We start from the raw sequence: 23,873 nt of genomic DNA on the forward strand, positions 1-23,873 counted from the left end.
AGGAGAGAAACAAATTTTTCTCCATCTTTGTAATTTAATGGATTTCAAACATACTCTCATAAGAACAGACTATTTGGTGTTTATGTTATGAAAATCAATAAGCTGACCAACATGCCATTCCAGGGCTCTTTAAAGCAAGTGGTAGGTCCGAGGTAAGGTCACCTGACCAAGCCTGCCTGACAAAAAGTTCTCTTTACCAATAGCAGTATTTGTGAAATGACTTACCTGGAAGCAGAAAAGACAAATAGAACAAATTACAAAATCTTCTCTGGACGCACTTGCTGAAGGTAACACAGATGTCATGTCATATATTCCCAGGGTGAAGAAGAGAAAGAAACCCAGCAAATGACTCCAGATGTTTACTGTCTCATTAGATAAAATAAACAAACTGGAAAATAAACATACATGCAACTGAGATTCACATTGGTCAACTTACTGTCACATTCAAAGGTTAGGGACAATTTTGAGGTGTTACCTAATACTTGCTCCAAAGCTCTTACCCCACCTGTACCTTTCTAAATTTGATATATTATCTAATCAAATTATTCTAAGTTTTTCCACATTGCCAACAATCTTGGGACCATAGTTTTTTGGGTGCTCACCTCTATTATCATACTTACCATTTCCTTCTCTGTATTAAGAGATTTACATACAAATTCCATCTCATCTTCCAGCCTATCAACTCCCTAATGGTCAGTACCATTCGTCTTTATAACCCCACTGTTCACAATGCCTTGCTCAGATTAGTCTAAAAACTAAAGGTCTTCAGGAATGAACATGCAGAGGAAATCTGGATGTTAGCTAGCATATTCTATCAATAATACGTATCTGAAAACCTGCTCAGTGCAAGGTTAGGCATGAACTTAGAATACTTTCCTGGAGCTCATTAAATACAAATGCAAAATTAAATGGACTTAACAGAAGCAAAATAAATATGTACTGATCCATTGGAAAGGTTCTTTAAGACAGGCATGCCAGAACAACTTTGCTGTGGATGTCTTAAAACCAGTCTAGTTTCCAGGTGGCTTAAGTTTCTCATTTTCAGAAACAACTGGACTTTACTTTTAATGTGGGTACTATGTGCCCTCTTTCAAAATGCCCTGGGCTAACTGGTCTTGGCAGCACAGGTTGGTACAGTGTGTACCACCTTGAGTCAAGAAGCTCACTGTCCCCACCCCACACAAGTCACTTAACCTCTCCGGGCTTCAGTTTCTTCATCGACACAGTAATGGAGCCACATTAGATGCTGCTGCAACTTTCTTCCAGCTCCTTTCTTACTTTTGGGAAATGGTTCTCCAGATGTGGAGAGGACTCATCTGATTATTTACTAAAAGGTGACATCATGACTAAAGATTAAAATACTACTCTTGCATTTGTCTGCAAAATCTAGTATTTTTGCTTAAATTTAGGTTTTTGGTCTTCACTGATTCAGAAATCCTTGACATATTGACATTGACATATAATTCTAAATTTGTAGCAGTCACTGTGGTTCTCACGTTCTCATTTTTATAAGAAATGGAATTTCCTATTTATTTTGCTTCTCTTAAGTTCATTTCTTGTAAAAGCAAAAGCAAGAACCACAGTGACTGCTACAAATTTAGTTATATGTCAACACTTACTAGTAAGGATTTCTGAATCAGTGAAGGCCAGATACATGATGTATATAGCAAGGTGTCAAAACTATCAAATGATCATCAAGAATAAAATGAATCTTGGATCATGAATTTCAGGCTTTATCATGTACAAAGTGTAAAGACTATTTATAACTGGAGGAAGGGATGCACGAATGTGCTTGAAACATATAACTACAAGACTGTTTTGACAATCAATACTATGCTCTGCTTATTACTTCAGAACTTTTCTTTTTGTGAAATCCAGTATAACCTGACTAACTTAACTGAGAGGCGCAACCTCTCCATGTTCCCTGCAGCTAACAGTGGACTCGCAAAACTGCTATGACATACAAAACCTCCTCAGATTACATCCAAAATCTGTCCCAGTCACTCCTGAAAGTCAAAAGGAGAGAGGGCAAAGGCTGAACTTGGAGAAATTAAGGCTGGTGGGAAAGCAAGAACACCTCTAATAAAGAATCTACTCTTACTGTACGAAAAGTTAGGTGTCTCCTGCACAGTAGACACACCTGACAGCAGTAACTTAAGCATATCCTGAGAATGACCCTATATGAAAAACACACTTGAATGTGTTTACAATTGCAAGCATGGCCAACCCTTAGACTGATTCCTTATCTATGAGGAACATCTGAGCCCGTGTCCCTTCTCATGGAATGCTGACTGTACATGGGATGGAGGCCTTTTGTTTTGTAAATGAAGATTACCAGGTGGAGACCGTCAGGCGGAAGGGTGTTAAGTAAAATGCTATATAAACTGCATGCTTTCTGCAGGCGGCAGAGGTTCTCCCATTCAGGTCACTGCCACTGGACCTCTCTGTAAATTACCCTAGTAAAACCCTATGTCTTGTTTACTGGCTTTGGGTCTTTTCTTCTGTCTTTCGAATCTGGTGCCATCCTTATTGAAGTTAACAGGAGTCCAGCACCACATCTTCATATTCTGTTCAGTTTTAAAATCAATAATCATCTTCATTATCATCATCTGTTCAGCTTCAAAATCATTGGTGATGACAACAATCAGCATTTATTGAGGGCTTATTAGGTTCCAGGCCATGTATAGCATTTCACACACAGAATCTAATTGAATCCTTTTTTACCTCTGGAAGCAGATACTGTGATTACCCTCATTTTTACATGTGGGTAAAATGAGGCTCAGTGAGGTTCCATTTTTGCTCCAGGTCTCAGAACTGTTAAGTGGCAGATCTGGATACTAAAGTCTTTAACTCAATAGCTCAAGAGCTAATGCTCTATACTTAATTTTCCACTCCATGAGATTTGGACCCTAACATCAGAATGCAGAGGACCACTGCTAGTTGGGTAGAAAATATTTAAGGCAATTCACTGCTTGCCCTATTCTTGTGGAACTCCAGATCCACAGCAGAACCCAGCTGTGTAATTTACTCATGCAACAGGAGGCATTGGGGAGGAAAACGGTAATTACGCTTCAAGTTGTGAATCCTAAGGGCCATCCATTCAAGCCAAGTAGGGATGACAGTGATGTCACCTTGTGACCATGAGTCACAGAAACACTTTCATGGCAGGACAAAAGGAAAGAAGGACAGGAAAAGATAATGCTGGAAAAATCAAGAATCAGACATGTGGCTGCCGCTTGAGCAACTCAACAGCCCACATTCTGGCACTAGGGTTTGCCACTACAGTGACCTGGAGCTAACCAACATCTGTATCTTAATTCTTCTAAAGCAGAGGTCCTGTATTTCAGTACAGGTAGTAAGTTTGGACAGTTACTCCAAGAACTAGAACAGTTATTTTTCAGTTTTGTTTTTTTTAAACACAGGTTTTCAAGAGACTGTGGTTTTAAAGGTTTAGAATGATAAAGAAATTTCTTTCTTAGAGATGCTTCTGTGGTGCTCTAGTGGAGACTCGGTGCCCGTTATGGGCTCTCTTTACCACAGTGCTTTTCCTACACAGCATTTTTTCCCACAATGGTTATTATGTAATTGTGTAATTATCTCTTTAATGTCTGTTACCCAGGCTACACCTTAGTAGCTTCATGAGAACAAGGGCCATGTTTGCTTTTTTTCTGCATGGGCTCCATAAGTATTTGCTACATGAATAAATCTTGGGCGTATATGTTAACTTGTTTCCTATGATACAGGCATTTTTCTGGCCCAAAGCTACTGAATTCCCAGAGGGTTGCTCTAAAAAGAAAGCAAGCTTAGGTATACACCGGGCAAATATGGCTCAGCCCGATTCCAACATATATCTCATTGAGCCGAATAAACCGAATAAAGGATGTAAAAGCCCTTTGTAAACAGCAAAGCGCCATAGGAGAGTTGTAATTATGATCACTGTTACTATCATGATTATTCCGTGGATCAAGTACCCCGGCCAGGTAAGGGGAGATAACGGGGGAGGAGAGGCGGTAAAAAGGGATGAAAAGGATGGGGCGGGGAGGAAATGATGGGCAAGCAGAAAGGCGGGGAAAGCAGAAGGGGGACCAGACAAAAAGGGTGTAGGTGAGAGAAGGGGACACTCCAGGCGGAGGCGGCCAGACCGTACCTTTTGATACACAGCCTGGACGGCAGGTAGGCCCGGTAGCCGTCGGTGATGTACGGGTTGTCCTTGAGGGACACGGGGATCTGCTCGTAGGTGTACAGGCGGATGCCACGGGGCACCAGGACCGGCCAGTACTGATAGCTGCCCAGCTCAATGTAATGCGCGCTCTTCAGCAGCTTCTGATGCATCGTTCCCGGCCGCCGCCGCTCCCTGGGTAGGGAGCTCCCCCAGGCCCCGCCTCCCCGGGGAGGGGGCTTTGCCGCTGGAGCCCCCGCCCCGGAGTCCGCGGACGCTGCGCGAGGTCCTACCGCGCCGCCGCTGCCCAGGGCCCGGCTCTGCGCTCACACCCGCCACTACCGTCAGCGCCGCGGCGGACCCGGCGGCGTCGCAGCCTCCTCTGACGTCAGCGCGCCGCCGCGGCCCCGCCCCTCAGCCCTCGCTGGGAGGGGCAGGGGACTGGCGCGGGCCGGCGTGTGCTCCAGCGGGCTCTGGTGGCTGCCCGGGTGCCGGCGTCTCTGGCCCTGTGGTTTGGCGGCGCCCGGGGTGTTCGTTTGCCTGGGAGAAGAGCCGAAAGCACAGAGCTACAGGCGAATACAAGTGGATTTTTTTTTCTTTTTCTGTTTTTTTATTAGAAGTAATAGTTGCTGCATTTTGAAAAACCAAGAGGAAAAGAGTTAACAGGAAGAAGAGTTCGAGGTAATTACCGTTTAGTTTATTGCTTGGAATTACACGCACTTAGTGTCAGAAGGGACTTTGAGGATTTCTAAGCTGAAGTCAGCTCTTAGCACGATAGTTGGAAAGAGAGGAAACCTGATGCACATGGAACATACACCAGCATCCAGCACATCCTGAGCTTTAAAGGAAAGCCCCCGCGCATTCAAAACTGCGACCCCGTTCAGCGTTATGTTCTCTGATCACAGTAGAATTAAACTAGAGTAACAAGAAAACTAGAAATCTCCACGCCTGGAATCTGAGCAATACACCAAATATTTCAAGGGCTGATGAAGAAATCACAATGGAAATAAGAATATCTACTTAACTGAATAATAAAGATAGAACATATTAAATCCTGTGGAGTGCGGCTATAGTAGCATTTAGAGGAAATGTTACAGCTTTGTTTCTGGCTGTGTACTGTGATGCAAATGTTTACTTATAGTGGCAACAGGGCAAAACATCAGTTTGAGTACCGCATGTATAATAGAACCCTTATCCATTGTTTGGCACTGTAAGGGCAAGAAAAATATCTTGTCCTCACTTATCGCAAGGTTCATAGCTGACATTCCTATGAAAAAAATTAAGAGAAGCCGGCCGGGCGCAGGTGGCTCATGCCTGTAATCCCAACATTTTGGAAGGCCAAGGCAGGCGGATCGCTTGTGCCCAGGAGTTTGAGGCCTGAAGCGAGAGGATTGCTTGAGCCTGGGAGGTCGAGGCTGCAGTGTGCCGTGTTTGTGCCACTGCACTCCAGTCTGGGTGACAAAGCGAGACTTTGTCTCAAAAAATAAGTAATAAAAATTAACAAGAAAAGGCATAATAAATTTATTTAACAAAGTTTTATATGACAGAGGAGTCTTCAGAAATGACACAAAGACCCAGGAAAAAATGTATGCTAAGTCTGATGAAAGGAGTGGATAGTTGTGGAGAAACATGATTGAAAAGGGGCATCATCTAATGATAAACTGAGGGGGGAACCTAGAAAGGCCAGTTCATTAAAATTCTTGGCCTCAGAGTATAGGGCAGGAATTCTCTAGAATGAGGGTTTTATGACCTAGTTGCAGGTGAGGTAAGTCAGAATTCCTTTGTGACCACGGAAAGGCAGGGACGGTCAGAAAGTAATCTTACTAGATTTTTTTTTCTTTTTTTTTTTTTTGGTGGGGGGAGACAGAGTCTCACTTTTATGCCCAGGCTGGAGTGCAGTGGCGCAATCTCAGCTCACGCAATCTCCACCTCCCAGGTACAAGCGATTCTCCTGCCTCAGCCTCCCGGGTAGCTGGGACTACAGGCGCCCACGACCACGCCCGTCTAATTTTTGTACTTTTTGTAGAGATGGAGTTTCACCATCTTGGACAGGCTGCCCTTGAACTCCTGACCTCAAACCATCTGTCTGCCTCGGCCTCCCAAAGTGCTGAGATTACAGGCGTGAGCCACTATGCCCCGTTCCTAGCCCCTTACTAGGTTTTATGGATTGCTTTAGGGAGAGAAATTCTAGGTTGTAAGACCCACTTGGGAAGAACAGGAAAAGGAAGAAAGGAGGACAGACAGAAGTTCAGAGAGACCTTAGTTCTGAGGCCTTCCCAGTCTCCTTTAGTTTAAAGAACTCAGCATGTCAAAGCACCAAACTTTGGGGTGTGGTGTTCTGAACCCTGACAACATACAATAATCACTCATAATACCTATTCTTATTATGTAGTAATATTAGTTAATTTTTGAGAAGCAGTATGGCTTAGTGATTAAGATCTTGGACTTTGAAGCCATGTACTGAAGTTTGAATTTCTGTTCAATCATTGACTAACTATTAATACATGTCCTAGTGCAGGTAACTTAACCTCTCTGAGCCTCAGTTTTCTTATTGGTAGAATAAGACTAATAACAGTATTTTGTGTTGTTGAGGATTAAATGACTAAATCCATATAACAATCTTAGAAAAGTACCAGACATAGTGTTAGCACTCAACAAATGTGAGCTATGTAGAGAGTTCAAGGAAAAATAATCAATAAAACTGGAAAGGTAAATTGAGATATATCCTAAGTGGACTTAAATGTCCTGTGAAGGAAGTGAGACTTATTTTTTAAGTCATGGAGCTAAAAATAATGTTTGAGAACCTACTACATGCTCAGTACATTGTCTCTACTGAAGGTTACTGTGCATAGAAATTCTCGTTTCCCAGTGTAGGACGATCATGCCTGAGAATGCCTGCCTGCCACTCCTACAGACCTCCTCTAGGAGGTTCCTTCTGCATGTATTTCTTGCTGGTACCATATGATACTACCTTGAGGCTATTGCTGACCCACAAGTAGATTAGTAGTCTGTGACATGTGATGGCACAAATGTCCATTCAAGAACAACGGTAATTAGTTTGACCAATCGGTTACTTGGTTAGGAATTTGACCTGGAGATGTGGGAAGAGAATCCCTAGCCTGTTATTTGAAACAATGTAGAAAGATGCCCAGAGATTATCAGACACACAGAAAGTAGCTGAGTTATGATAATGATGGGAAACTAGTGTAAAGAACTAAAAATGGCACTTTGGGAGGCTGAGGCAGGCGGATCACGAGGTCAGGAGATCGAGACCATCCTGGCTAACACAGTGAAACCCTGTCTCTACTAAAAATACAAAAAATTAGCCGGGTGTGGTGGCGGGCACCTGTAGTCCCAGCTACTTGGAAGACTGAGGCAGGAGAATGGCGTAAACCCGGGAGGCGGAGCTTGCAGTGAGCTGAGATCACTCCACTGAACTCCAGTCTGGGCAACAGAGCGAGACTCTGTCTCAAAAACCAACAACAACAACAACAACAAAAAAGCCACTTATGAAATGCATGAACAAATATGATAAGGTAGATATAGCAACAATCCATGCCTGAGTCCTAGAGTGAGAAAGAGAGCTATAGGTAAAAAAACAAAATAATAGAAATGGAAAGAGCTCTTCCACTCAAGTTTGTATGACAGCGGAAGCAGGAGCAACACTGCTTTGGGACACCTCTAACAGAGGGTAACTCAGAGATGAGAGGGCACATTTCCCCACAGATAACAACATTGTGGCACTTTGAGGGCTCTGGCTGTTTAGTCATGGTGCTTAACAGAGATCTTCAGCAGCATGTCTGATGGAAGAATAAAACTTGTTGATGTACTTGGTGAGGCACCAGCATCTGTGATAGGTGGGGATCAACAGCATCCAGCAGGAGACCTTGGTGCCTCTTGAAGTGGCAAGATGGGGAACTGAACTGCCCAGAGATAATGGGAAAATGGCAGCACCCTATCATGAACACCTGTGAGAGAAACCCTGGATTTTAGAGATGGTTGAGGTGGTGTGGATGGGACAGGGATGCAGTTCTCAAGGAGCTGAAGTCCTGAATTTCCAAGTGGGAGCAGGAGCCTGGGGACAGGAGACATGGGGGCTGAATGGGGCCTTTGGGTAAGACAGATCCTTCCGTCCCCTCCCTCCCTCCCTCCCTCCCTCCCTCCCTCCCTCCCTCCCTCCCTCCCTCCCTCCCTCCCTTCCTTCCTTCCTTCCTTCCTTCCTTCCTTCCTTCCTTCCTTCCTTCCTTCCTTCCTTCCTTCCTCTCTCCCTCCTTGCACTTTCTGCATTTACTGTAATTCAAACAGTGTTGGAGTGAGATTCACAGGTATTGGGATGTCCACAACACAGAACTTTACATTTACTGAATTCTGACAATGTGTCACACATTTTCCTATATGCTAACAGAGATGAATAAGACAAATTTTAGACAACAACCTCTGCCAATTTCAGCAGCACTGACATTTTGATCACTCTACCATTGAACTCTCTTTTCTGGACTTCTGGGACCACCCTCATCTGGACTCTTTTCCTTATCTTTCTGGCCTGTCTATAAAGTCCCAGGGGACTTTAAGCCACTATTTCTCTGACCCTTCAGAGTGTTTTCAGGATTCCTTCTTCAGTGGTGTAAATTCTATTTTTTCCCTTTATATTTCCATGGCTTCAGTTACTATCTTTTTCAGGTCAGATTTCCTTTCTATGCATCTGGATTTGCATGTAGACCTGGATATAGAAACCTGAAATATTAAAAATATTAAAAATATTTTCTCCTAAATCTGTTTACATCCCTAAATCTCTATTTACTCACCCTGTTAAGCCAAAAGTGTTGCAGTCATCTCTTCCCTTGACACAATTTTATTAGTAACATCCTTTGCTTCCATCCCCGTCACTGCAACCAGTTCCTTGTCAATGATTTTTAACTCCCCTGCCTAATTAAGCTTATCTGAAAAAACAAGGAAGCAGTTCATCAATTTAACTGTGTCCTCTTTAATTCTACAACCATATTGCTAAAGAAAATGACAGGATGGCGTGGATTGGTATTTCTACAGATTGTTTACAATTTCTACAGAACCGTCAACATCATTTGGATATTTTAAATGTTTACTTGATATCATATCTCAAGTAAAAAAAAGATAGATGCCCATCTTCCTGCTTCCTTAGCAGATCAGCTCTTTCCTATCTAACAGAGAAAATAGAGTTCATAGAGTAGGCACTCTCTCAACTTTCTATTGCTAGCCTTCCACCTGTAAGTTCACTCATAATTAAAGCCCATTCTTTGTTTCCTTTCCTCTGTCTCAATAGAAATGACTGCTTTAACACCTCCTACTTAAGGTCAACCCTGCTACCTATTTTCTGGATCAGGCTCCCCTTAGTTTCCTAATGGACCTTGCTCTGTCAGTTATCCTTCTCTCAGATGTATCTCCAACCTTTCCTTCTCTATTTTTTTTCCTTTGGTACTTAAACATGTTGCAAACAAGCATCTTTGGGTAAACAGACTATAGAATGAGAGAAAATATTTGCAAACTATTTTGCAAATAGTTTGCAAAAGAAAAAAAAATCCTCTGTGATTTTTTTTTTTTTTTTTTTTTAACATTTCAGCTTTTATTATAGATGAAAGGCTACCCGTGAAGGTTTCTTACATGGGTAAACTGTATGACACTGAGGCTTCAGACCATCCAGGCAGTAAGCATAGTACCCAACAGGTAGTTCTTCGGCCCACACCCCCCTCTCTCCCTCCTCCATCTAGTGATCCCCAGGGTCTCTTTTTCCCATTTTTACAAGCACGTGGATTCAATGTTGAGCTCCAACTTGTGAGAACACGTGGTATTTGGTTTTCTGTTTGTGTGTTATGTCAGGTCGCTTAGGATAATGATCTCCAGCTCCATCCATGTTCCTGTAAAGTGCTGAAAGAACAACTTTGTTCTTTTTTTTGTGACTACTCAGTATTCTGTGGTGTATATGTACCACATTTTCTTTAATCCATTGTTGATGGGCATTTAGGTTGATTTCATGTCCTTGCTATTGTGAATAGTGCTGCAGTGACCACACAGGTGCATGTGTCTTTATGATGGAATGAGTTATTTTCCTTTGAGTATATACCCAGTAGTGGGATTGCTGGGTCAGATAGTAGTTCTGTTTTAGGTTTCTTGAGAAATCTCCAAACCACTTTCTACAGTGGCTGAACTAGTTTACATTCCCACCAACAATGTATATAAGCATTCCCATTTCTCCATAGTCTCACTTTATTAGTCTGCTTTCACACTGCTATTAAGATACTACCTGAGACTGGGTAATTTATAAAGGAAAGAGGTTTAATTGACTCACAGTTCCACATGGCTGGGAAGGCTTCGGGAAATTTACAATCGTGGTGGAAGGCAAAGGAAAAGCAAGCACTTTCTTGCATGGCAGTAGGAGAGAAAGAGCACGCAGTGGAAACTGCCACTTTAAAGCTATCAGATCTTGTGAGAACTCCCTCCCTATCATGAGAACAGCATGGGAGAACTGTTTCCATGATCCAGTCACCTCCCACAGGGTCCTTCCCTTGACATGAGGAGATTACAATTTGAGATGAGATTTGGGTGGGTACACAGAGCCAAACCATATCACTCACCCTCTGTTGTTTTTTGACTTTTAAATAATCGCCACCATTATGACTGGTGTGAGATGATATCTCATTGGGGTTTTGATTTGCATTTCTCTGATGAGTACTGGTGTTGAGCATTTTTTCATATGTTTTTTAGCCACTTGTATGTCATCTTTTGAGAGGTGTCTGTTTATGTCCTTTGCCCATTTTTTAATTGGATTCTTTGGTTTTTGCTTGTTTATTTTTTTAAAGTTTCTTGTAGATTCTGGATGTTAGTCCTTTGTCAGATACATAGTTTGCAAATATTTTCTCCCATTCTGTAGTCTATTTATCTGTTGGTAATTTCTTTTGCTGTGCAGAAGTTCTCTAATTAAGTACCACTTGTCAGTTTTTGTTTTTGTCATAATTAACATAAATTTCTTGCCAACGCCTATGTTGAGAAGGGTATTTCCTTGGTTTTCTTCCAGGCTTTTTATAGTTTGAGGTGATACATTTAAATCTTTAATCTATCTTGAGTCAGTTTTTATATATGGTGAAAGGTAGGGGTCCAGTTTTATTCTTCTGCATATGGCTAGCCACTTATCCCAGCACAATTCCCCATTGCTTGTTTTTGTTGATTTTTGTCTAAGATCAGATGGTTGTAGGTATGTGGGCTTACTTCTGGGTTCTTTATTCTGTTCACTGTTGTATCTGTTTTTATACCGTTATCATGTTGTTTTGATTACTGTAGCCTTGTAGTATAGTTTGAAGTCAGATAGTGTGATGTCTCTGAATATGTTCTTTTAGTTATTGCTTTGGCTATTCAGGCTGTTTTTTGGTTCCAGATGAATTTTAGAATAGCTTTTTCTAAATCTGTAAAAAATGACACTGGTATTTTGATAGGAATGGAGTTGAATCTGTAAATTGCTTTGGGTAGTATGGCCATTTTAACCATATTAATTTTTCCAAGCCATGAGCATGGAATATTTTATATTTCTTTGTGTTGTCTCTGATTTATTTGAGCAGTGTTTTGTAGTTCTCATTATGGAGATCTTTCACTTCCTTTAATAGATGGATTCTTAGGTATTTCATTTTCTTTGTGTCTATAGTTAATGGGATTGTGTTCTTAATTTGGTTCTTAGCTAGAACATGATTGATGTAGAGAACTGATTCTCTACATCAAATGTAGCTACTGATTTTTGTACTTTGATTTTGTATCCTGAAACTTTACTCAATTTGTTTATCAGTTCGCAGAGCCTTTTGGCAGAATCTTTAGGGATTTCTAGGTATAGAATCATATTTTCAGCAAAGACTTCTTTTTTCCTGTTTGGATGCCTTTTATTTCTTTCTCTTGTCTGATTTCCCTGGCTAGGACTTCCAGTACTATGTCAAATAGGAATGGTGAGAGTGGGCATCCTCATCTTGTTTCACTTCTCAATGGGAATGGTTCCAGTTTTTGGACTGTTCAGTATGATGTTGGCTGTAGGTTTATCATAGATGGCTCTTATTATGTGGCGGTATGTTCCTTCAATGCCTAATCTGTTGAGGGTTTCTACCATGAAGAGATGCTGGATTTTATTGAAGGCTTTTCCTGCATCTGTTAAGATGATCATATGGTTTTCATTTTTGATTCTGCTTATCACATTTATTGATGTATGTTAAACCAACCTTGCATATCAGAAATACAACCTACTTGATCATAGTGAATTAACTTTTTAATGTGCTGCATTTGATTCAGTTTGCTAGTATTTTGTTGAGGATTTTTACATCTGTGTTCATCAGGGATATTGGCCTGACATTTTCATTTTTTGTTGTGTCTCTGCCACATTTTGGTATTAGTATGATGCTAGCTTTGTAGAATGAGTTGGGGAGAAGCTCTTCCTCCTTGATTGAAAAAAATGTTTCAGTAGGATTGGTGTCAGTTCTTCCTTATATGTCTGGTAGAATTCAGCTGTAAATCCATGTAGTCCAGGGCTCTTTTTGGTTTGTAGGTTTTTTTGTTACAGATTCAATTTCCAACCTTGTTATTGGTCTGTTCAGGTTTTTACTTTCTTCCTAATTCTATCTTGGGCATTGTGTGTTTCTAGAAATTTATCTATTTCCACTTGATTTTGTACTTTGTGTGCATAGAAGTGTTCATAATAGTCTCTGAGAATCTTTTGTATTTCTGTGGATCAGTTGTAATGTCATCTTTGTCATTTCTGATCATTCTGATTTGGATTTTCTCTTCTTTTTCTTTGTTAATCTGGCTAACAGTCTATCAGTCTTGTTTATTATTTCTAAGAACCAACTCTTGGTTTCATTGATCTCTTGTATGGACTTTTGGGTCTCAGTTTTATTCACTTCTCTGATTTTAGTTGTGAGAAAACCTCTCTCTCTCTTTTTTGGTATGTTATTCTGAAACTATAGATTTCTCTCCTTCCATTCTCAGCCATATTTCTAGAAACAGTCTACATTTATTGTCTCCATTTCTAACTTTCCTTTTGTTCGTTGTCTCATGGCAATCTGACTTCTTACCTCTGTCTGTCCCCTGGCCTCTATGAAAACTGTAGCATTGAATTTGCCATACTGCATGGGAACTGCCTGCTTTCTTCTAGATGTTTACTACAATATATGATGTCTTTTAAGGGATATTTATTCTATTTGTAGTACCAGTGCTTTTGATGTGATTATCTATCTATCTATCTATCTATCTATCTATCTATTTTTTTTTTTTTTTTGAGATAATGTCTCTGTTGCCCAGGCTGGAATGCAGTGGTGCGAACATGGCTCACTACAGCCTCAACCTCATGGCCTCAAGCGATCCTCCTGCCTCCGCTTCCTGAGTAACTTTGGTCACAGGTATGTGCCAGCATGCCTGGCTAACTTTTTTTGTTTTACTTTTTTTTCTTATTTTCGTCTTTTTTTTTTTTTTTTGAGACAGAGTCTCGCTCTGTCGCCCAGGTTGGAGTGCAGTGGCGCGATCTCCGCTCACTGCAAGCTCCGCCGCCTCCCGGGTTCACGCCATTCTCCTGCCTCAGCCTCCCTAGAAGCTGGGACTACAGGCGCCCGCCACCACACCCGGCTAATTTTTTGTATATTTAGTAGAGACGGGGTTTCACCATGTTAGCCAGGATGGTCTCGATCTCCTGACCTCGTGATCCACCCGCCTCCGCCTCCCAAAGTGCTGGGATTACAGGCGTGAGCCACCGCGCCTGGCCTCGTCTTATTTTTATTTCAGAGTTCCCCTCAAAAAAATAACCCTACTTTTTATTTATTTATTTATTTATTTTTGTAGAGACACAGTTTTGCTATGTTGCCCAGGCTGGTCTTGAACTCCAGGTCTCAAGTGATCCTCCTGCTTTGGCCTCCCAAAATGCTGGGATTACAGGTATGAGCCACCATGCTTGACCTTTTTTTAAAAAAATTAAACTTTTTATTTTGAGGTTGTAGACTCATACAATTTTAAGAAATGACAGAGATCCCTTGTACCCTTTACTCAGTTTCCTCCAATAATAACGTCTTGAAAAGCTATATAGTACAATATTACAACCATGATATTGACACTGATAACAGTCAAGGTGTGGTATCATTCACCACAAAGATCCATCACCACAAAGATCCCTTATGTTGTGGATTCAGCCATACCTACTTTCTCCTGCCCACCCACTCCTTAACCCCTGATACCACTGATTTGTTCATTTCTATAATTGTGTTGTTTTGATAATGTTATATAAATGAAATCATACAGTATGTCACCCTTTGGGATTGGGTATATCACAGTTTGTTCAATCCTTTACTTGTTGAAGGACATCGGGTTGTTTCCAGTTTTTGGGTTATTATAAATGTAGCTACTGTGAACACTATTGTACAGGTTTTTGTGAAAATCGAATTGTTCTTATCTCTGGGATAAATTCCCCAAAGTGCAATTGCTGGGTCATGGTCAGATGGTAGTTTCATGCTTGGGTTTATGATAAATACCAAAAGGTTTTACAATAAATTTTCAATAAATAAATAAATGAACAAATAATGTTATACCAAAATCTTTGGAATGAAGATGGGGCTTGAATAAATGTATTTTTACCGTCTGCACAGGCAATCCTATTAACTACAAAAATGACATTCTAAATATTCTGAAACATAATGCAAAGCAGAAATCAATAAAGCTTAAATGTGGGGGATAAGCTTATTCATTACGCTAGGAGTCAGGGTTTTTTAGCCTAAAATGTATTTATAGCAATAGTGAAGTCTGATTCACCAGAAATAATGTACAGATATTACACTATAATATTTAATCTCCAAATGGCTACACTTTGAAAATTAGATCTAAAACCCCCACAAATGGTAAACATAGCTTGATAATGAGTAATGTATATTAAATAAGTAACCACATGCTCTTTAAAGATGTTTTCCTGTTTTTTATGGTAGTCCATTACTGTGTTCCATGTTAGGGTGCTCCACCAGAGTCCTTGCCTTGGTTACATCATCTCATCCCAATGCCAAGACCATCTTTTCATTTGAAATTCATAGCCAGCACTTATAATAAGGGTCTTCATGTATCACAGAAGGAACACATGCTAGACCCAGATGGACGTGAGGCTGAGTCTGAACAATAAAACTTACTGGCAAGTTACAGAGTTTCTCTTGGCCTTGATTTTCTCATCTATTAGATGAGGATAAGTCTAAACAACCTAAATAACTTGACAGGGTTTGACGTCACACGAAATAACATATACAAAGTACCTGGCATTGAAAAATCATCAATAACATTCAATTCCCTTCTCTTATGGCATTTAAAACTTTCCGAGGAGTAAGTTCCCAAGGCTTATTTATAAATGTTGCCCAAATTTGTAGTGGGTTGTTACAGATCATTCTTATCCAGGAGATTTGAACATGTAAGTTTAACAACCCAATCATATCCAAGGAAATATTCAAAGGCAGTTGATGCAGTTTCCACTGGGCCTTCTTAAAATTAGAGATAGATATTAAAATAAAGAAGCATAATCTATTCCTTATTGAAAATGTTTACATTTTGGGATACAAACCATATGTTCTTATTACTTGTTTTCTTATTTTTTTTTGGTATGAATATATATACACTCCAGTTCAAGAAAATGAAGGGATTTTTGTCTTAATTTGGGCTGATGTAGTTTTATTTTTAATAATTAAATGCTGTCAGAAACAGGACCACCATTTGCAGAGCCCAGAATTAAACAAACACCATCTTGCAGAATGGTTAAGAACATGCATCAGGAACCACTTATACTAGAAATCACCTCTTATAATAGACAGGGGTAGTAGCTTACAATAATCTCCTATCTGATTTGAACTTATAAAATTGAGGAAGTTCAGTGGTGGCTTTATCATCTATTTGCTATGTAAAGTTTAGGAAAATATGCATAAAAATGAAAAATGCAAGTTAATGTAATGTTTCATTTTTCAATCGTGGTTTTAATTATTACTGGGAGCCTGTTTTTATCAGAGAAAAGCATGAGAAGAGATTTACATTTATCAATAATTTAAAGGAGCTGCTCTGTACTAAAAAATGACTGGGCACATCTTCAATAGAATTCTTTAACTCTATTGTGGCAAATTTAGAAATAGGTTGAAATGATGGCATAAAACCAAAAATCAAGGTTCGTTCTGCTCTTTGGAGTATCAGGTACCACATACACCACAAGGCCCTGCCTAACTCAGAAGATCATCTCCATTAGTCCAACACAGAGGCCTACATGTTTGTTGTGTCTTCAGAAATACCTCACTAAAATGTATTCAAATTGCTTTGCTGATGAGATCAATTAGCAATTGTCATGAAATCATTTACTGGATTAGCTAGTCACTACTTAGATTAGAACCCTGAGAAAATAAAGTATGGGCAGTTTAGTTTTGTTGGGAGTAAGGGGGATTGTGGGAAGTTCCTAGCATGAAGTATTTATAAGGAAGAAGGAAGAAGGAGCTGAAAAAGGAAGTGAGAGACAGGGAAAAGGAAGCAGGAGCATCCTGGAGTCTTATAGGATCAACTGGCTGTAATCTTTTGAAAGACAGGAAATATGGTGGGTTCACCATTGTATGCAGGTTAAATATCACAGCACCTTGAACATAGCAGGTGCACAAAAATATTTATTGAACAAATGAAAGAACGTATGTTCTAAAATGAGGGCTGGTATCAATTCTGAAAGGGGAGGAAGGAGAGCATTCCAAACTAAATTTACATCGCTAAGTTTTCCTAACCCTGACCCTGCTGAAGTTTGTAGAGCCATGGGTATAAATATAAGAGGTTGTGGAATTTCCTTCTGTAAGACTTTTAAAAATGATATAGACTCTTACATATCTGGAAGTGTTCCTATGAAAACCAGGAGAATGATCTGACTAAGCTGAATAGACTCTGGTTCTTTCTTTGGGCTTTGATTTGTTTTTGTTTTTCAATTTCAAGAGATTCAGTGCAAAATTATATATTGCCATCCTTACTACCATGCAAATAGCAATAATAATTTATTGAGTTTACTGTATACCAGACAACTTGCTGAGTGTGGAATCTCCACTAATGAATTGTCTCATTTTTGTTAACTCTGAGGATTTTGCCAGGTATTATACAATCCTCCTGCAGATGGCACTCTTCTCCTGCAGAATTGTCACCTCTTGCTCTCTCGGCTTGAGCCTTACACTGAGATAGGGGTGAGAAATGAGTGATTTTAAGGTTGATACACTATGATTAAAAAAAAATTATCTATGTATGAATTGAAATTCCTAAATATGAATAATTCAGCCCACTAGAAATTTAAAGAGTTTTTAAAATACAAAACTTAGTAATTAAGTTCACATAATTTTTCAATGGTTTTGCAGCTTTGCCTTTATCTTTATCATAATGGAACATAATTTGCTGTTCTATTTTCCTCAGGAAAACTGAAACAAAGAATGTTTTCTTGACAGGCAAGCTTCAGCTCAGAAAATGGATAAATAGCTCTTCTCCTCCCCTGTGCTTCACTTTGAACTTCCCTCTCTACCTAATCTCTGGCTCATCTTTCCTCTTTTGGAGGGCTCAGGGTGATTGAGGCTGGGGAGATGAATAGCTGGTGAAATCTGACTGGTTCCTGGGCAGGCCACTGTTCATCAGGCTCACCTGGTCCAGCTGGGACTCAGCTTTTCCTTCCACAGTGTGGCCACAGCTAGCGCTGAGTACAGACCGTCAGAAACCTGCAGGTATAGATAGATAAAGCAGAATTAACAACACGCCCAGAAATAGCAATTTCATTATTACTATTCCATGATATTTACAAAGACACTGTTTTGTGCTTGCATAGCTTTCTTTATGCTTCTGGGCAAATGTGTAAAACACTTTTAGCTCTTATGTGGCTCTGGCAAGTCAATATGTCACATCCAGTGATAGCATCTAGTTGTCTGGCACACATGTGAAACATTTAGAATTATACAGCTCAGAGCTCTGGAATTGGTATTAACTATTTTATCAGACCCCTTGGTATAGCGCTGTAAGGCACTGCTTCTTAGAGTATGATCTATTTATTGATCATCTGCTTTTGAATCACTAGGATGTATGTTAAGAACAACAAAAATAAAACAAAATCTTAGACCTGCCTTTTCCCAGCTACATAGCCAGACTATGAAGGATTTAAAAGAAACTAGTCATTCTTGCCCTCACTGAAGTTTCAGAACCATGAGAAAACAGTGCTTTCAGGAGCTAGCGGTTCCCTGAGCACAAATTAAAAGTCTGATTTTAGTACTGGCCTCCAACTACTATCCTTTTCCACTTGGGGATATCGTTAGTGATCTCCCACTCTCTTTATTCTCAATTAATTAAAGCTTATCCCCAGAGTCTTTATTCAGTAAAGATGATCTGAGAATCCTCCCAAGTTTAGTGCATTTTAATAAGGTCTCCGCTGCTTACTTAAGGGAACTCTGAATTCTAGCGTGCTTCTTTCTTCTGGATTAAGGGCTGACACAGTCGGGACCTTTTGTGTAACTTTGTCCTTCTCCTACCCCCATCTGTCTGGTCTGTTCTGGCCACCTTCTTTTCCTTCTTACTAGCAAGCAATGATTGTTTAGGATTTTATCCAGTGTCCTTCCTCAGAGGAGAATTCCTCAAATCCTCCCGGAAGAGGTGGTTGAGCAGTCAGAGCACTTACTGCCCTACTCCCTAACTTGTTTCCTGTCATCTTGAAAGTAGTTCCCATCTTGTGTGAATCCCTGGTAGCAAGCCTAGTGCCTTGCAAATAGTAAATGCTCAGTAAATGTGCATTGACTCACTGGAGGATTAATAAAAGCACCCTTCGCTTCTGTTCTTGTACAGAATTATAAACCAAATGTTAATAAGTGAGCTCCTTGAGCATACACCCATGGCTTTTTCATCTGTTAACATGAACAAATGAACTTGTGAAAGAAAATGTTCTTTTCCATATACAATTAAAATGTTATTTCCATATACAAACTTGAGACACCGTGAACACTAAGGATAGGGGCCATATTTCATTCATGTTCATACCTCCAGCTCTTAGCACAGTATGCAGCACATAATAGCACTTGCTAAATGTTTGCTGAAATAAAATTTAAGAAGCTACCCACGAATCACTCTGTGTTACCTCATACAGTACAGGAGAAAAGACAGTCTCACTTTTACATATGTGCCTGGGACATTCTCACAAGCAGAGAGTTAGAGGACTTGTCATAGGTGCTACAGCTATTTAGAGGTGGATGCCAGACTAGAAATCAGGGCTGTTCAGGTTTAGAGGAGTCATGCCTCAGCAGGAACAGGTGGAAAAACCATCTCTTTTTGAGCAGGCTGTGATGCAACCTCTCGTTGGTAGGGGGCAATACTGGCACACGATATACATGAAAAGGTAGCCTTTCAGAAGAGGAGACTTGAGCAAGTTTAGGGTGTCCTTTGGAATCAACTGATAGAACCACGACCAGTGTAACAGCAACCACAACCAGCACCAGAGCCAGAACTAGCACCACAACCACCACCAATATTAATTGCCATTTATTTCGTGATTGGTGAATGGCAGCACTGATTTTTTAGAACCAAAGTCTTCTGATTTTTAGTTTGATATGGTTTTTGTTGCACCATGCTATTTTTTTAATAGAGCTTTTTGTTTGTTAAAAAGTTATATATTTTCCTTGTAAGAATGGTACATTATCCTTACAAAAAATTAAACTTAGAGACATGGATGTTTAAGAAGGTTAAAAATTCTTATTCCAGCCCCTTCCCATATACAAATAATGTTTTTAAAAATAGTTTTTCCTATGCATAAACTAATATCTATTTCTTTCATAGAAATTAAAACATTATAGATATGGCTTAATGCTTTAGGCAGAGTGGACCTAGACTTGCTGAATGAACTAACTGGACTAATATGTTATCTTATGTGTGGCTTTTTTGGACTATTGTATGTGGGTTAGTTTAAATGTTGGTCCTACAGCTCCTAACAATTATTTTTCTCCTATGTTTTTCAAGATTAGTATTATTGTTATGTTCGTCCTTTTAATTTGTAACACATGGTGTGATTCAAACCACTGAGTCTTAGCATCTGTCAATGATAAGATCATTCTTTTTAGTGATAGAAGGATGGTTGCCAATAATGTGGCAGAATTTGGCTTTTCATTGTTATATTATTAATGACTGCACCGGAGAAATTATGGGAAATACATTTTTTCTACTTAAGCTTCAGCCAGTTTTCTGAAGTCTCTTTTAAATTTCCACATCAAATTAAACCTAAGGAGATCTTAGATTTTCCAAAGTAAAATTTTTCTGTATCTCCAAAGTTAGAATTTCAAATTATTTATGTAGGACCAGTGAAAGTGATCTTCTCACTCCTTAAAATGTGGAGGTTGTATGTTGCAATTATAATGATGGGAAAGGGTAGTCTGGGTTAAGCAGAAAATGGTATCTAGTAGATCTTATCTCAGAAGTACCCTGGCCAAAAGGCAGTCACTTGTTTTCTTGGATACTGTCCTTGATGCTGCTGATTTAAGGGTCTGGTTCATTTTTTTTTTGGAACTCTTTCTCTTACTCTACTTAGAACTATTTATTTTTTATTTCACTTCTTTTAACTATAATTTTTGTGTCATTTTTTCCTGGTGTATATTATATCTCTATATATTTACTGTATCAAAATATTAGCATTGTTTTAAATATATTATCTACACATGCAGCATATTATTATGAGAGTACTTATTTGTAATTTAGAAATAATAAATATACATTTGTGGTATTGGGTATATATGCTTAAATTTTTTAGCGGATGATGGTGTACAATGAAACATATTTGAGTCTACTGTTCAATATTATGTATTTCTTGAGGACATAGATTATTTCTTTTCTTCTTGATAGCCTTAATTGCTTAGGGGAATGTCTGGTCTATATTAGGTAGTTAATAAGTATTATTGGCTGGGTTACTTGCTGGATAGATGGATAAATGAATAGATCATTTAATTATGCTTCTCTTTATGAATAGGAGGTAATTTTAAGTTACCATTTACTAAATACTTAAATGTACTAAGGACACAGCTGGGTAATCAAACAACTAGACTAGTAACTCCTCTAGATGTTATGTTTGGATGTATTAGAAACTGATTCGGTTTGCCACATTTTTCAACAATACACTGGAATGATGGATTAACACAAAATAAATAGTGAATATGATTGAGAAATTTTTTGTAACTCTGCTTCGAAGGATTCATCTGTGCTAAATATTGTCAGAATCACATTTAGGGTTTAGCAGGTAAACTGATCTCCACAAACCTCAAAGTTTGGGTTTCTTTATATTTCTTCTCTCTTTGGTGAAAATGGCATGTGATTAGAACAATACAATGACATGATTAGGGAGGAAGTAAGGGGAGAAGAAAAATTCTAAAAAGATGTGTGGGCTCATATTCAACTGACATTAGTCTCCTATTCCCCAACTCATTAGGGTGACAGTGATGGGACTGACTTGGCAAGTGGTACTGCCAGGCCATAGTGCCCCGGTATATACAGTCTCTCAGATCACGTCTCCTTTGTCTGATTTGTCCCTACCTCACTGTCAGTCTTGATATCCATTTTCACCACTGTGCAAAACCATTATACAGTGCATTGTAAGCACTTACGATATATTGTTGACCTACTACATGCAGAACAGTTCTTCAGGTGGCCTTGGACCCACCCATTTCTCCCTCCTTTTTTGTGTGTAGTTCTCAAGAGAAACTGTAGAATGTGCTGGGAATGCAACATCCTGCAATACGGAGGGACTGACCTGAACAGTCCATTGTGCCAGTCCCCTCTGTAAACAAAATGTCACTTTAGCCCCGCATGTCATATTGTCCCTATGGTATAAAACCCAGGGCAGGCTGCCTACTGGGGGTCCTTCGACTGTGGTGCAAGTGGGGCACATACTGATGAGATTTCATCTTCCCCAGGCAGCTTTCCTGAGCCCTGAGGGGACAGGCTCATCATGAATCCTAGGGTTTTTTTTTTTTTTTTTTTTTTTTTTTGGTCTCTTGCTTCTTATCTGTAAGTGATAAATCCACTTCATGTAACTTGTTGTATGTGTGGGTGTTCTGTCTCACTGGACTCAGACAAATTGGTAGCCAGTGCACAGTGAACCTGCTTCACACACATTCCCACTATCTGATTTGTGCCTAGTATATGTAAATGCATGTCTTTGATGGTGGAGGTAGTAGTCATGGTGCTGGCAGGGCAGTATGGGAAGGACAGTGTGACACCGCAGGCTTCACTCTGCTCCTTACCCAGGGGTGGCTTGTTTACTCAGTTCTGCTCGCCACCACCCAGCCTGCCTGTCAGTGGGGGAATGACAGTTTTGTCTTTTTTAGTTTTAACTTCTTTATGATAGTCCTCCCTTCTGCAAACAGATACATAGATTTTAAGAAAAGACATGTTACTACTATAATAAGCCCTGTGCTTTTTTTCCTTCAGAATTTCCCACATCAGCTTGGGGTGTTGCTGATGTTTTCTTATTTTACATGAGTTTTTTTTGTTTTTTGAGTCTCACTCTGTCACCCAGGCTGTAGTACAGTGTTGCAATCTCAGCTCACTTCAATCTCCACCTCCCAGGTTCAAGTAATTCTCCTGCCTTAGCCTCCTGAGTAACTGGGATTATAGGCACCTGCTGCCATGCCCAGCTATTTTTTTTTTTTTCTAGTAGAGACAGGGTTTCACCATGTTGGCCAGGCTGGTCTCGAACTCCTGACCTCAGGCGATCCACCCGCCTCGGCCTCCCAAAGTGCTGGGATTAGAGGCATGAGTCACTGTGCCCAGCTTTAGATGACTATTTTACTGCTATGGATTAAAATAGAAGGAAATGTGAATTACTATCAATGTGGGCATATTTGGGTGTTCATTTATGAGTCATATAACTTTTTATTTTTTGTCGATGAGACTGTTTTCTTTTTCTTGACCTCTCCTCTTTTACCTTTCTCAAAATAGTCACATACTAAACATGAATGCTCTTTCTTAGTGTTAATACCGTGATATACCTGACCAGTTTCGCAAGAGAAGAAAAGCGCATGACACAGAACAGTTTCTCCTAGCAAGTGAGGTGGAAGTTCTTTGTACTATCTTCTTTTTATCTGAACATAGTTTTTCTTTTCAAAAAAGGGTTTAAGTACTAATTATATGTGTCAGTGATTTTCCTTTATAGTGGATGGTTTAACACATGTTATGGCATAGCTGAAAGAAAATCTAAATCTTTCTCAGAATCATAGTAGAGGAATGGTTTATTATTGAAGATCTGGAATATACTATTTTTAGCAATCGCTGGTATGGTAACACTGTTCTTTTTTGCCTACAATTGGTACAAACTTTAAATTACAAACTCAGGCAGGCAAAAGATATAACTATTTTTCTAAAGCTTGCTTAACTTCTGTTACAGCTTGAACTGCGTTAAATATCTGCCCCTCCCCGTCCCCCTACCCCTGACAAATTGATGTCCACCTAGAATCTGTGACTGTGACCTTATCTGAAAATGGAGATTTTGTGGAGGTAATCAAGTTAAGGTGAGGTCAGACTGGGTCAGGGTGTGCCCTGATAAGAACAGGGAGTTTGGACACAGACACACAGGGGAGACAGCCGTGAGAGGATGGAGGCAGAGATTGGAGACATTCATCTACAAGTCAAGGAATACAAAGGAATGCTGACAACCACCAGAAACTAGAAGAGGCAAGGA

General features: G+C 39.8%; 1 protein-coding gene and 1 long non-coding RNA gene across 14 annotated transcripts in view; one reads left to right on the plus strand and one right to left on the minus strand.

The window, feature by feature from the left end:
- Nucleotides 1-4,544, minus strand: part of LOC105477230 (progestin and adipoQ receptor family member 3) — a 27,355-nt gene extending 22,811 nt beyond the window's left edge. For all 6 annotated transcript variants that reach the window (XM_011733634.2, XM_011733632.2, XM_011733630.2 and 3 more), the window contains exons 1-2: nucleotides 4,148-4,544; nucleotides 226-388 (exon numbers count right to left, since the gene is read on the minus strand). In XM_011733634.2, coding sequence (XP_011731936.1) covers nucleotides 226-388; nucleotides 4,148-4,332 — 348 coding nt within the window. In that variant the 5' untranslated portion in view covers nucleotides 4,333-4,544. The remainder of the gene's footprint in view (nucleotides 1-225; nucleotides 389-4,147) is intronic.
- A 53-nt stretch (nucleotides 4,545-4,597) lies between these two features.
- Nucleotides 4,598-23,873, plus strand: part of LOC105477232 (uncharacterized) — a 392,595-nt gene continuing 373,319 nt past the window's right edge. For 4 of the 8 annotated variants that reach the window (XR_011621263.1, XR_984573.3, XR_011621264.1 and 1 more), the window contains exons 1-3: nucleotides 4,601-4,840; nucleotides 13,463-13,560; nucleotides 13,997-14,089. This is a non-coding gene — a long non-coding RNA (uncharacterized lncRNA). Of the gene's footprint in view, nucleotides 4,841-13,462; nucleotides 13,561-13,996; nucleotides 14,090-23,873 lie in introns of all 8 variants that reach the window. The other 4 variants (XR_011621267.1, XR_011621266.1, XR_011621262.1 and 1 more) reach the window with 3 other exon arrangements.

The sequence above is a fragment of the Macaca nemestrina genome, chromosome 3, assembly GCF_043159975.1.
Source record: "Macaca nemestrina isolate mMacNem1 chromosome 3, mMacNem.hap1, whole genome shotgun sequence".
In the NCBI taxonomy this organism is placed as follows: Eukaryota; Metazoa; Chordata; class Mammalia; order Primates; family Cercopithecidae; genus Macaca; species Macaca nemestrina.